Here is a 12,616-nt window from a genome sequence, read left to right as displayed (position 1 = left end):
GCACTCAGAAACTCACATGCCACCCTCCTGAAAACTCCAACATTTGTGGGAGAAACTCCCATTTTCAGCCAGCCAGCCTACAAAATGTGGAACACCTGAAGGATCCCTAACAAGCTTTTGTTAATAAGACCCCAGAAAAATCCCAGATAAGCAAGAAGACAGAGGCACCAGACAGAAAAACTCCCCAGATAAAGGGGACTGGGGTGCCATCAGCCCAACACTGTGCCCTGCACAGCCCCAGCACGGCACAGCTCAGCCTGCCCCACGCCTTTTGCAAAAGCTTTGGCATCTGGCTGTCCGTAAATATTTGAGGTGGGAAGCCAGGAATTACAGAACCCCTCTCCTGGGCAACCAAGGTTTGACCATCTTAAAAAAAAAAAAAACCTACAAAAACAAACAGCAAACCTCAAACAGAGCTGCAATGAGATGCCTGCTGGTTTCACAGAGACATGTAAGACAACACTGGTGCATCCTTCGCCCCTGAGGGCCAACAACCCCAGGAGAAGATAACCACAGACCAGCTGGATTCTTTCTGCCAGGAAGCAGGATTCCAACCAGGATAAAAGTATTGAGGAACAAAACTAGGGGTTGTCATAGGGTTTGCCACGACAGAGAGCGCTGCTAGCCCCCCTCACCTTTCCCCTTCTGAAATCTCAAATACATAGAAATTAAAATTTCTCATGAAAACACATTTATGTAAAAAAAAAAAAAAAAAAGCTGGCTTGACCCCAGTATTTTTGCCTAGTAAAATCTAAGTATTTTCTCCCTGCTTTAAATATCTTCCTCACTCCTGCTACAGAGGAAGTGCTTGATTGAATTGCAGGTAAAGGCACAGTCCTCCAGCCCAGGCCCCATCCCTGCTTCGTGTTTGCATCTGCAGAGGGCACGAGCCAGAGACAAGAGAGCACAAAGAGACAAAGAACATCTTGAGAAGAAAAATACCCAGGACAATTCTCATTCCCACCTCCTTCAGACATGCTCCAGCACTGAGAGCTGAGTACCCCCTTGGCTGCCCACCACAAGATTCACCAGAAGTGGGGAACTGTGAATCCAGATCCAAACTGCTGGGTTTGGATTTTCCCCCTCCCCAGCCAGGAGCAGGACCTGCACCCTTGTGAGCAGGAGATCAGCCCCAGACCCCAAATTCCCTTTTCTCCTGCTCCAAGGCAGAGGGGCCTTTGGGGTGCCCCTTGTCTCACCCTGGGGTGAGCGTGCAGCATCAGAATCAGAAAGTGCAGTGGCTTTGGGCACGCTGAGGCCACCCCACTGCTGCCAGCAGGGTTGGGGACAGCCAGCAGAGATCAGTGTCCCCGCAGCACACACGGCAAATCCTGCCTGCACGCTGGGCACAGCTCACACCCAGCACTGCCACCCGCTCCCAAATCTGCTGGCCCTGCCACAGCAGCAGGTTCAGAGCCTGCTGGAGGGCTCCCCCAGGGAGCACAAGCCCAAGTGGGGGCTCTCTGAAATTCCCATCTCAGCAGAGCCCTCCCTGCGCCTGGCGGCTGCGAGCAGGTGAGGAGCCGGCGAGGCGAGGGCTGGCGAGCTGGGGCAGGAGAGGACCCCAGCTGTCTCTCCAGCTGGTGGGGACAAAATTCTCATCAAAACCAAACAAACCCCTCTTTCTTCCCCAGCCGATTTCTTTTTGGTGCCTTTGTCAGGACTGCAAAAACCTGAAGCGATTCCCACAGCTTTAAGAGCCACGTTGGGGGCTGAGCAGGGAGCACCAGCTCATAGAGTGGGGAAAAAAAAGGTTAAAAAAAAATCATGGTATGTCCAAAATAAGATGGCAGAAACCATAAGGAGTCTCAGGGATGTTCAGGTTGTGACTCTGATGGTACTGACCTGCAGCCTCCAGGATCCCACTGCCAATGGGGTGGCCCCAAAGCCACCCCTGTCCCCACATGGAGGGAGAGCTGACAAGTCTGTTCGACTGCCCAGCTCCAAATGTGCCAAACCTCACTCACTTCCAGGCCTTTCTATGAAATGTTAATTGTAAGACAAATCTAATTAAGGGCTGAGAGAAGGGGCAAGATGCCAAATCTCTCCTTCATTCCCTCTGGAAAGGGGGAGCCCCACGAGTGAGAGGACAGGGCTTGGTGGAGATGGAGGCAAGGCCTATTTTGCTTGCCTGGAATTTCCAGCACGGATCCCACAGCGGCCTCTGTAACACCCTCCTGCTGCTTCCCTGCCTTCCCACCCCTGCACAAAAAGTTGACTTAATAACAAAAACCAAAAGAGGCAGTGCCTGGTCCCAGCCCCGCAGTGCCAGCCATGGTGTCCCTGGTGGGGATTCGGCTGCCCCACAGCCACATTCCTCCCAGCCCACAAGGAGTGAGCACTATTCCTCCTGGAGCTCGGGGTGAGGACTGAGAGGTGTTTGCTACTGGAGATGAGGTGCTAGGTGGGGATGGAAAGCGGGCAAGAAGCATGGGAAGCACTAGAGGGAAAGATTGAGAGGTGGGGAAAGAGAAATCACCAAGAGGGATGTTGTGTGTGCTCTGCTACCCCATCCAGGCCAGCCTGACTGCTCCCAGAGCCTGGCCAGCTGGAGAAACCCAAGTCAGCCTCATCTTCTCCACAGGATGCCCTACAAGAAGGGAAATGGGCCTCCAGAGAACATGCTGGACTGCAGCTGGGCTGACCTGTGCTCTCTGGAGGGGCAGTTCTCTCCCATCAGCCACAAAAAGCACAGAAATTCCCACTTCTCCAAGCAAGAGAAGGCAAGGTGAGAGACTGCAAACCACCAGGAAAAACCCACCATACCACAGGAACTCTCCAGCTGGTGGGACCGGGCTGTGCTGAAGTGTCCAGCACTGCCTCCATTCGATCCATCTGGGATTATTCCCCTCACAGCCCTTCCGGGCTGGGGAAGCAGCGCCAGGTAATTGCACAATTCCATGACCCATGTTGAGCCGGATAAACCTCTTCCCCCTGCCTCCTCTGCCCCAGCAGCTGCCAGAGGAGCCTCCAGCAGGCCAGAGCAGGCTCCTCCAAGCCTGCAGATCCATCCACACTGTGACCACGCAGTGGTCCATCCATCCACGCAGGACCACACTGCTGAGGACTCAGGCTCATCCCCCACGCAAAGATGCCGGGTGTGATTTGAAAACCCAACGCCGACGAGTTCCTTCGCACTCGTGCACACACCGGGAGGGTGGAAGGATTTTTATTTTTATCCCTTTGCAGCCGGACACAACTCCAGATTTTAACTCACAGAGGAGGAGGCGGCAGCACCCACACAAGCCCCGTGACTCCGGGATTTCGGAGGCAGGCGAGGAGAGCCCCGCGTGGAAGCTGGCACCGGCACAGAGCCATCAAGCCGTGCGAAGACAGGGCGAGCATCACACAACTGCCTGCCTCGGCCGGGGAGCCCGGCACGGCGGCTCGGGGGCTGCAGCCGCCCCTCCACTGCCGGCGCCCACATGCCAGGCCTGCTCCGAGATGTGCTGGCCATCTGCTCCTGCCAGCCGGGGCTGGGGCCGGGGCTCTGCGCCGTGGCTGGGGACGTGCCAAGCCGTCCCGCCGTCGCCACGCTGCCCAGCTGCGCCCCCCGTCATGACCGCACCGCTGTCAGCGGCCCCCAGAACCTGCCGTGGGGATCTTCCCGTGCCTCCAGGCCCTCCCTGCAGCCCTGGCTCTGCTTGGCCAGTGCAAACTAACTGTGTGAAGCACCACTAGGCAAGAGGGGGCTCAACGATTCCTGTCCCCATGCAGATTTTAAGGCTCCAGAGCAGCCTTACTCTTCCCATGGCTCCCAGCACTCCTCCCTGTTTATGGCCGGGTTTGGTGTTGCCCCCCCAAATATGCCGCTGCAAAAACCCAGCCCCTGACCACCACCACAGGGGCCCCACAGCCGGGGCAAGTCCCCAGGGCCACTTTGCAGCCGGGGAGCCAGCCAGGGCGAAGACTGAACCTTGTCATAGTTGAGACTTATCAGGTTTGGACAAGCGCCGGGGGCTGCCGCGGGATTCGGGATGTTCCGTAACGAGCGTCCTCTGCTCCAAATAGACGCCGTCCCAGGGGCACAGGCTTGAGCCGTCCCTCTCCAGGAGCCCTCCCTGTCAGTGCTGGGGAAACTGCTCCAAGAGTGATCCCCAAGTTCCCACACAGCATCACCATCCAAACCACCCCTGGGCCCTGAGTCGTGGCACCCCAAAGAGATGCCAAGACCTGACCTGGCACCCTCGGCCTTTAATCCATCCCTTTCCAAGTCCTGTCCCAAGTTCTTCCTCTTTGTGAAAGACAAAGAAATGTAAAACATGTGTTTTAACAAATTGCTCCTCGATTTCTAGAGTCCAGCGAGTCAGATGCTCGCTTAAACCCGTCCGTAACACTTTCCATGGGTGTATTTATAACTGAAGGCATAGCTGCCGTCTCGTGCTCCCTCATTAACCCTCTGCGGCCTTGCCACAAACAGAGCTCAAACAGAGAGCACAGAGACGTGCTGGAAAATTCTACACCTACTCATCCCTGGGAAAACACCCCAACGTTCACCATCTGGAAGAGAAATCCCTTCTTTCAATTTCAAAAAAAAAATTAAAAAAAACACAACCAAACACAACCACAGAACACGGACGCCGTGACCGCGGCAGGTTGGATCCCGGCCGCTTCCCTGACACCCCCAGCATTCCACACGCAGCCCTCCCACCCGGAGAGGCCTCGGGAGCCCAGCTACGCCGCTGCCACCGGGAGGATCGGCCGCTTTCCACTGCAAGGAGTGTCAGTCACTTGTGATAATTAACCAGCTCGAGATAATGAGCTCAGTCTGAGAGCAGCGGCTCTTGCTCCGCGCGCTTCACTCGCAAATCCCTGCTATCGGCGCTGGCACCGCGGCCAAGGCAGGCACGGTGCTTCTACACCCAGGAAAATGCTCTGTCCAAAGGCAGGACAGGCATATGGGAAAAGAAAGAAGGATTTTTGGTAAATAAGGAGTGTTATATAAAGCTCAGCAGAGCCCAAAGGGAGCAGTTCTTTGGGACTCTGCTCTGCATCCTTGCTGTCACCAGGTAAGGAGTCGCACCAGCGGCACAGCAGAGTCCTGCGGGGTGGATGAAAGGAGAAGGGACACAAACCTGCACCCCCGTGCTAAAATAATTAATATTAAATGCAAGGGGACAATTAAACAATGTCAAGAAGCAGGCAGAGTCAGGAGGGGAAGAGGCCAGCAGCGACTTAGGGTTAAAACCATCACACCTCGGGAAACCGCCCGTCACAGAGCCTCAGCCTCCCGGCTCGGGCAAAAGTCACCAACCCAAACACAGCTGGGAAATAACCAGAAAAAATGGTGCTGTTACTGGACCTCAGGAAAAATTAGTGACATTTTTTTCCCGCAATCATCCTTGTCCATCCCAACAGTGAGATAGATGGGCACAGCAAGAAGCCAACTGCGGCACCGATTTCTTTCGCGGCCAACAGACATCAGAGGAGGGTTTCAGGTTGGAGCCACTTCAAGAGCTCGCAAGCTGCAGTCAAGAGTAAAATCCACATGTGCTGCAAGCTGGAAAGGCATTTCTGGGTGACAGTAACCCCAATTTCCCCTTGATGGTCCAAACAAAAATACGGATAAAGCAGAAAATGAAGATTGAACCGTGGTGGAAATGTATGGGAACCAGTAGCCAAATTTCTACAGACAAACAAGCAGCACACCCAATCTCAACAATTTTTTTGCCTACAAAAACCCACGCTGTGGCGCAGCTCTCTCCTTTCCACTCTCACAGCAGCTAATTCTTCCGCTCTTTCGTAAACATTTGAAAACAAGGTCACGCGCACAAATTCTGCTTTCAATTTGCCTTGTATCCATAGTGATTAAACTCAGACCCACAATACGGGATTTAAAGGATGAAAAAAAAACCCCAAAACACCCAAAAAATCCCAAAACCCCAACTTTAAGAAGGCCTGGAGCTGGACTAGACCCCGGCACTCTCACCAGCTCGGCAAAGGCCAGGGATGAGAGCATCAGCAATCACTGATTTCTGCTATAAAAAAGGGAATTAAATTGCAGGGCTTGGACGGCCGTGCTATCGCCATAGTGAGGGATGTGGCCCCCCACCTACACCCTCCTCAAGAAACAACCAGCCCAGAGGCAACAAAAATTTAACAGCTCCAAAACTCGGCCGGGCATCAGGGTCCGGAAAGGACAGCAAGAGCAGGATGAGCAGGGAAAAACGAAAGCAGCTGCAGGGGAGGAAAGACTCAGCAGCCTTCTCCCCATTCCCACTGGAATGGTTTTTCTTTTAAAAAAGAAAAATTATTTTCTTATTGTCTTTCCCCCTAACATCACACTTCCAAAGGGGAAAGCGTCAGGGCTGGGAGGCTTTAAAACTCAAATTTCTTCACTATCACAGACCCAGAAAAGGCTCTGCGTGACAGTCAACACTCCAAATTCGGCAGGGCCTTCCCTGGTTCCTGCTGAGTGCCTCAGTTTCCCCACCAGCCAGGGGGAGAGCAATAGCATTTCCCTGCCTGGGAGGATATTAGGATAATAGCCTCGTCCAGGACCGGGTCAGGGAGGATATAACTTTCCTCCTGCAGATGCTCCATAGGAAAATAAAGCCAGGAGAAAATGCTTGGCCCCGTCCCTGCGCAGACCTGGGGCTACCATGGGTCTCCCAGGCTCCCAACAAAACATCCTCAAATCCCAGGGCACAACCTGAGCACAACGAAACACCTCTGAAAAGGGGAGAACCGGGGGGCAACGAGACCGCGGGGCAGAAGCACAGCACGGCAAGGGCGGACACCTCCGGGGAAACACGGGGCAGGGAAAGTGACCGGGAAAGCAGCACCGGGACACCAGTCCCCCCCACCACAAGCTTTTGCAGGGCACTGGGGCTTTGTGGGCGCTGAGAGCAGAGCGAGAGGGGCTCCCCGAGGGGCAAGCGACACTTACTTCTCATAGTCCAGCTTGCAGTAGAGCTTCTTGTCGCGGTAGAAGCAGGTGGTCTGCAGGGGCTCCTTGCAGGACGCGCACTGGACGCACTGCTCATGCCACAGGCTATCGTTCAGGCGCAGCAAGAACCGGTCCAAAATCACTCGCTGGCACCCTTCGCACACCGACTTGGGGGTCGCGGCTCTGCCTGCGGGGAAGGAGCCGGGGGCTGGGGTGGGCGGAGGGAAAGGCGGCCGGGGAGACGGGCCGGGCGAGGGACGGACAGACGGACGGAGGGTCCCGCGGGTCTCGCTTCTCCCGCATAGGCTCGTGGGTCGCGGGGGGACGGGGGTGTGCGGGGAGCTGCTGCGGGATCCAGGAGGGACCTGTGCCTTAGGGCAGCTCCGGGAGGGGCACGTCGCCCCCAATTTCGTTCCTCTTGGAAAGGCGGCAGCGGAGCCGCAGCTCAGGCAGAGGGCGACGGTTTGAAACCGATATTAAAACGAAGATAGAAAGAAAAAATGAATTATTTATTGCTCGATACGAAGGATAGCCCTTCGTTACAAGGTGGGTTTAGGGGGACACACATTTAATGCGATCGCGGAACGAAGCGGGGGCAGCGAAGGCGGGCGCCGGGGGCACAGCCCGGGCGAAGGCAGCGGCGCCGGGCAGCACCGAGCCGGGGAAAGCCGTCCCCGGCCTCCCGAACCCTCCGTGCCCATCCATCGCTCGGGCCCGCCCGGCCGTGCCCCGCCCTATGGGGTCCCCAGGAGGGCAAGCGGGGTGCCCCGACTTACCCAGCAAGGAGGAGAAGGGGGTCGCGGGGTCCAGGGCGCTCTGCAAACTCTCCTCCATCTTCAGCCCGTCCAGCATGGTGGGGAGCCGGGCCGGGCGAGGGGCCGCGCCGCCCGCCTGCCAACACAGCCCGGACACACCGCGCTCAGCCCGGCCGCCGGCCCCGCCGCCCCCGGCCGGGGCTTCCCCGCCCGCTGCCGGCGCCGCACTCCCTCCTCCCTCCCTCATTCCCTCCCTCCCTCCCAACGGGAGAACCCCTCGGGCCCCCCGTTCCGGCCGCGCAGCCGCTGCCCCGGCCGGGCTCGCTGCAGCCCCCCAGCCCCGCGGCCCCGACGTGGGGAGGCCGCCGGAGCCGGGCCCCCGCAGCCGCGGGCGGGAGGATGCGGGACCGGAGGATGCGGGGCTGCCGTCGGCGGGGCTCGGCCGCTTACCTGGGGCGGCCCGGGCGGTGCCTTCCTGCCAGGAGCCGGCGGGAGAGGCGTCGGCAGCCGCGGCTCCTGGGGGGTCCCGCGGCGGCTCCTGCCTCCCCCGCTGTAGCGCAGCCCCCCGCGTCCCCGCCGCCGGCGCTGCCCGGGGTGCGCAGCGAGCCGCGGCTCCCTGGACGGCTCCGGAGAGGAGCGCACCAACCTGCGGGGAAGCGCCCGTCCGACTGCTGCCAAGGCACATTTCCTGGAGCTGATACCTCCCTGCCCGACCCCCACCCCCTGCCCTCCCCTCTCCACCCCACTCGAAATAAGTTTCCTCCCCGCTCTCCTGCCTGGCTGCAGGCACCGGCCCCGCCACGCCTCGAGGGGCCGTCGGCCTTTCCCGGCTCCGGGGTGCACGGCTCGGCCTGGCCGCCCCGGCTCCGCTCCGCTCCCTGGCTTCTTTTTCCTTCTTTTCTTAGAAAGCCAAAAAGAAGGAAAGAAAAAAAAAAAAAAAAAGAAAGAAAGACAAAAAAAAAAAAAAAGGTAGAGGGTGGTGCCCCACCACAGCGTCTCTCCCAGTAATGAAACCGGCTGGAAATCATGTCCCCCTTCCAGGAGGAGCCCAGGCCGGCAGTTTTTGGGGAAAGTCGGTCCCCTGCCCGGGGCGGTCCCCGGCGGGGATGCGCTCCCCCGCGCCGCGCATCGCCCCGGGCGCCTCGCTCCCGCTGCTCCGGAGTGTTAAAAGAAAATCAGTGCTGGGAGAAGGAAAACAAAAAAGAAATAACAAAAAAAAAAAAAAAAACCCAACAACAACAACAAAAAAATCCCAGCACCAAAGCCGGAGAGCTGCCCCGGAGGGCTCGTCTCCAGTGATCCCTGGCGCCGAGCCGGGCTCGGTGCGCTCGGGGCGCCGGTTCCGCGGGGCCGCAGGGGGAAGCGGCCCCGGAGAAACCGAGCTCCGTCTCCGCCAAACCGCATCGGTTTCGGGGAGGGGAAACCCGCGGAGGAACGGTCCCGCCCGGCCGGGGAAGATGAAACTTGGAGCCTTCCCGCAGCCCCGGCGCTTTCCCGTCCTTCCCGGCTCTCCCTTCCCTCCTATTTGTGGGGTTTCGCTGTTTCTCGGGGAGTTTCGCGGCCCCGCAGGTCGGAGCGGGGCTGGGGCCGCGTACCTGCCGCTGCCGGAGCAGCCCGGACGGGAATCCGCGGCTTCCCCGGCACGGAGCAGGGCTGGGTCCCCCGCCTCCGGCCGCAGAGCTGCGAGGGAGCCGCTGTAGGATCGCGGAGGATGGGAGGCTTTTAGGGACCTCACCTCCTGTGCTCACCGCTGACCTTGGCACCAGGGGCAGATGCGCTCCCAGCCTCTCTGTGGGGCATCCTCGTCACCGAGTGCTCCCCACACCCAGATGACGTGGGCGATGCAGGGACCGAGGTCGTGTCCTCTGGGAATTCGGAGGAAGGAGAGAGGCCACAGGTTAGCACAGGCAGCTCGCCGCCCTGCCAAAATCCCCCGGGAGAGGGAAGCACGGTCCTGGGACAGCCCTACTGCATCCCAGAGTGACTCCACCGGGAGTTCGGGCAGGAAAGCCTTGGTGCTATCACACGGGTCAGTGTCAAACAGCTCTGACCACTCACATCCAGGAGGGCTGGGCTGCAGCAGGGAGGCACTGGGCTCTGACACCTTTGTCTTTGGCTCTCCCGAAGGTCTCTGAGCAGCTACAGCCAAGTGTCAGAGCAGCCAGATCCACTGGAGCCACCTTGCCAAGGCACCAGCCCAGCAAGGACTGACTGCAGAGTGACCAGGGGCTCCAAGCACTGCCTGCTGCTCTTCCCCACCCTGTCCATCCCACAGAGCTGTGCAGGGCAGATTTTCCTCACCCAGCCAGGGAGTGGCAGCCCCTTGGGGTGGGAATACCATCCACCAGCAGTGCTAAAAACTGTGTCCCTGTGCAGGGCACTTTGCTGGCAGACTCAGCCCGCCCACCTGATTTTCCCTGCTCAGAGATGCAGGAGCAGCTGGGAGGGAAGTCATTCTTTCCTGGATGTTGCCACCCCATGGTTTTCCTCCTCCTCTTCTCCATACAGGGAGGGTTTGGAGACTGTCTCACCTTGAAGCCCTTGTGTACCATTCCCAGCTTGGTCTATGAAGATCAGGTTTGGGGGCTGAGGCAAGTGTGGAACACCAGGGTGTTGCTGCTCATGATTTACACATTCACCAGCTCCCACACAGGTCAGAGGTACTGGAGCACACCTGGCCTCATGCAAAAGGTGATCACCAGGTGAACCAGTAAAATATGCAAGAAATACACTCCAAACCCCCCCAAAGTGCAACTTCAACATGGGCAGTGGCCCTAGAAAACATGGGGGGAGTATTTCAGGCAGCTCACTACAGCCTCTGAGGAGCAGTTTCCATTATTAGCTCACCCAGAGCTGAACTAGGGGCAACATCAGGAGCCAAAGATAATTAAACCAGAGGAAAAGCAGGTCCTGCCTTTTTCCTTCTAGCTGTAGGGTCTGCAGGCAGCCAGGTGTTGCAAAAAGTGGGTGGTGCTGGAGAAGTGCATGAAACAGAAGCTGCCAACCGAATGAGCAAGGCCACAACGTTGGCAGAGGGGCTGCACATCTTCCCCAGCCCTGCTGGGGCTGCCCAGCTGTCACATTCTGTGCAGGTCCCCACTGCTCACTGCTGGAAGGGGACCAGCAGCACTCAGCTCCCAGGTAGCCACAGCCACAGCAGCTGCCAGATCCCTCCTCCAGCATCACCTGAACTCTGCCCAGCCAAGCAGATGCAGAAACCCCCAGGAGCAGGCAGGGCTGGCCCCAGGAGCAGGCATACAGGAGACCCAGGAAGAAGATGGCTCCGAGCCACCTGCCTTGGGACAGGAGTTGCTGGGCCAGCACCATCCAGGTGCCTCAAATGCCCAAAGCCAGCTTGACACAGAAGAAAAAGCCTTGTCCAGCAGCAGAGATGTCCCTGGATGCCACTCCCCCTGCAAGGAGCACAGCTCCCTGTCCTGCTGCCACCCCCTTCAGCAGCTGCACAGCCAGCTGGGCTGGCCAGCCTGGCACAGAGGCAAGCCAGAGAGCAGCCCACAGCCACCAGGCTGTCAGATAGCCCTGGGGTGATCAAATCCTCCCCTCTCACCACTGAAATCCACCAGACCAAGCCTGTCTCAGGTAGAGTTGATTGCACAGAGGGCACAGGAAGAGAGGAGCGAAAAATGGAGCGGCAGCCTTGCTTAGATAGAGGTTGGTCTTTGTCACTCACACTGATAAACTCCTGGGGATTTATCAGGGCTTCTCTACCATGCTTTCCACTACAATGTACCTTGCCATCATCCCTGAGAGAGGATACACACTCTGCTTCCCACTGCCAGCAGCAGCAGCTCTGGGGAGCCTCCTCTTCTTCCCCCTGCTCCCTGTGCCCCAAGAGGCACCAAGAGAGCCCAGCCTCCCATGGGACAGCAGAGAGCTGGGAGAGGGACACAGAGGGGAGGAGCAGAGGAACCAGGCAGCAAAGGGAGTATCTCAGGAAGTTCAGGTGAGATGGGAAAGGCAGTCCCATCAAAGGGCTCAATCCAGACAAGAGGTCCTTGGGAAAAGGTCAGTGTTGGTGGCACTCAGTTGGATTCACACTTTTGGTGTCTGAGAGTCATGTCGGGTCTGAGAGTCATTCAGGATGTGCCCCTGAATCACTCAACCCATCAGGGAGCCCAGAGTCAATCTGAACATAAACCAGCTCAAACTTTTACAGTTTGAGATGCATTTTTTTCATTCTCAGTCCAGAATTGCTGTTGTTTGACTCAGCAGAAACTGAAGCAGCTGCTACAGAACCCAAAACTCCATTATTTTTTGAAGCCCCCTCCACAGAGCATTGCAGAGGGAGCAGCTCAGAATTAATAAATGCTTTGACACATTTGGCCTGGGCACCAGAACTAAGCTTGCCCATGGTGGGGGGGACCTGCTGCTAACTCAGGAAGCTCATGAGATGTCATGCATGGTGGAAGAGAGAAAATGGCCTTGCACCAGTCATTCCCAGAGCCTGGCTTGCTTATTAATCCCAGAGCAAAGGAAAAATTGTCTGAGCTTGATCTGAGGCTATGAGGGGCTTCAGTGACTGGATGAAGCTTTCTTTGGTGTATCAATGGTGGTGATTTCTACTATTTTATGAAAATTACGTTTTTCCAGGGCTGGGGAAGCTGCAGCCATGCCAAGCTGCTGTCCTTCTGCAGCAACTGACAGAAGGATAACCACAGCAGTGAGTTATTGCCAGCTGCTATGGGATTTGTTCCTTGGGGGTCCAAAGACTCACTCCTATGCTTTGCAAGGCTTGGGGAGGCACAGCTCTTGGACAACACCCCTGTAGAGAGGTCTACAGTATGAATGAGGAATCCAAGGGTTGGGACCAAGTCCAGGAGATTGCATCAACCCTCAGCTCCCCAGTGACTGCAGACAGAGCTGGGTTGCTCCATGCCTTGTTTCCTCTGCAGAGGACACTGGTTTGCTAGTGGCACTTTCAGATGAGCAAGTGGTGTCTCACTCACAGAGG

General features: G+C 57.4%; 1 protein-coding gene across 1 annotated transcript in view; it reads right to left on the bottom strand.

Moving 5' to 3' along the window:
* The window catches only part of LMX1A (LIM homeobox transcription factor 1 alpha), a 47,419-nt gene extending 37,975 nt beyond the window's left edge, over positions 1 to 9,444 (bottom strand). The window contains exons 1-4 of the mRNA XM_071435639.1: positions 9,380 to 9,444; positions 8,095 to 8,290; positions 7,666 to 7,780; positions 6,890 to 7,076 (exon numbers count right to left, since the gene is read on the bottom strand). Of these exons, the coding sequence (XP_071291740.1) occupies positions 6,890 to 7,076; positions 7,666 to 7,780; positions 8,095 to 8,290; positions 9,380 to 9,444 (563 nt within the window). The remainder of the gene's footprint in view (positions 1 to 6,889; positions 7,077 to 7,665; positions 7,781 to 8,094; positions 8,291 to 9,379) is intronic.
* Between the last annotated feature and the right edge of the window lie 3,172 nt (positions 9,445 to 12,616).

The sequence above is a fragment of the Agelaius tricolor genome, unplaced genomic scaffold (genome assembly GCF_023055355.1).
Source record: "Agelaius tricolor isolate 1412-34295 unplaced genomic scaffold, bAgeTri1.0.p SCAF_11, whole genome shotgun sequence".
Classification (NCBI taxonomy): Eukaryota; Metazoa; Chordata; class Aves; order Passeriformes; family Icteridae; genus Agelaius; species Agelaius tricolor.
This window is presented reverse-complemented; position numbering and strand designations above follow the sequence as displayed.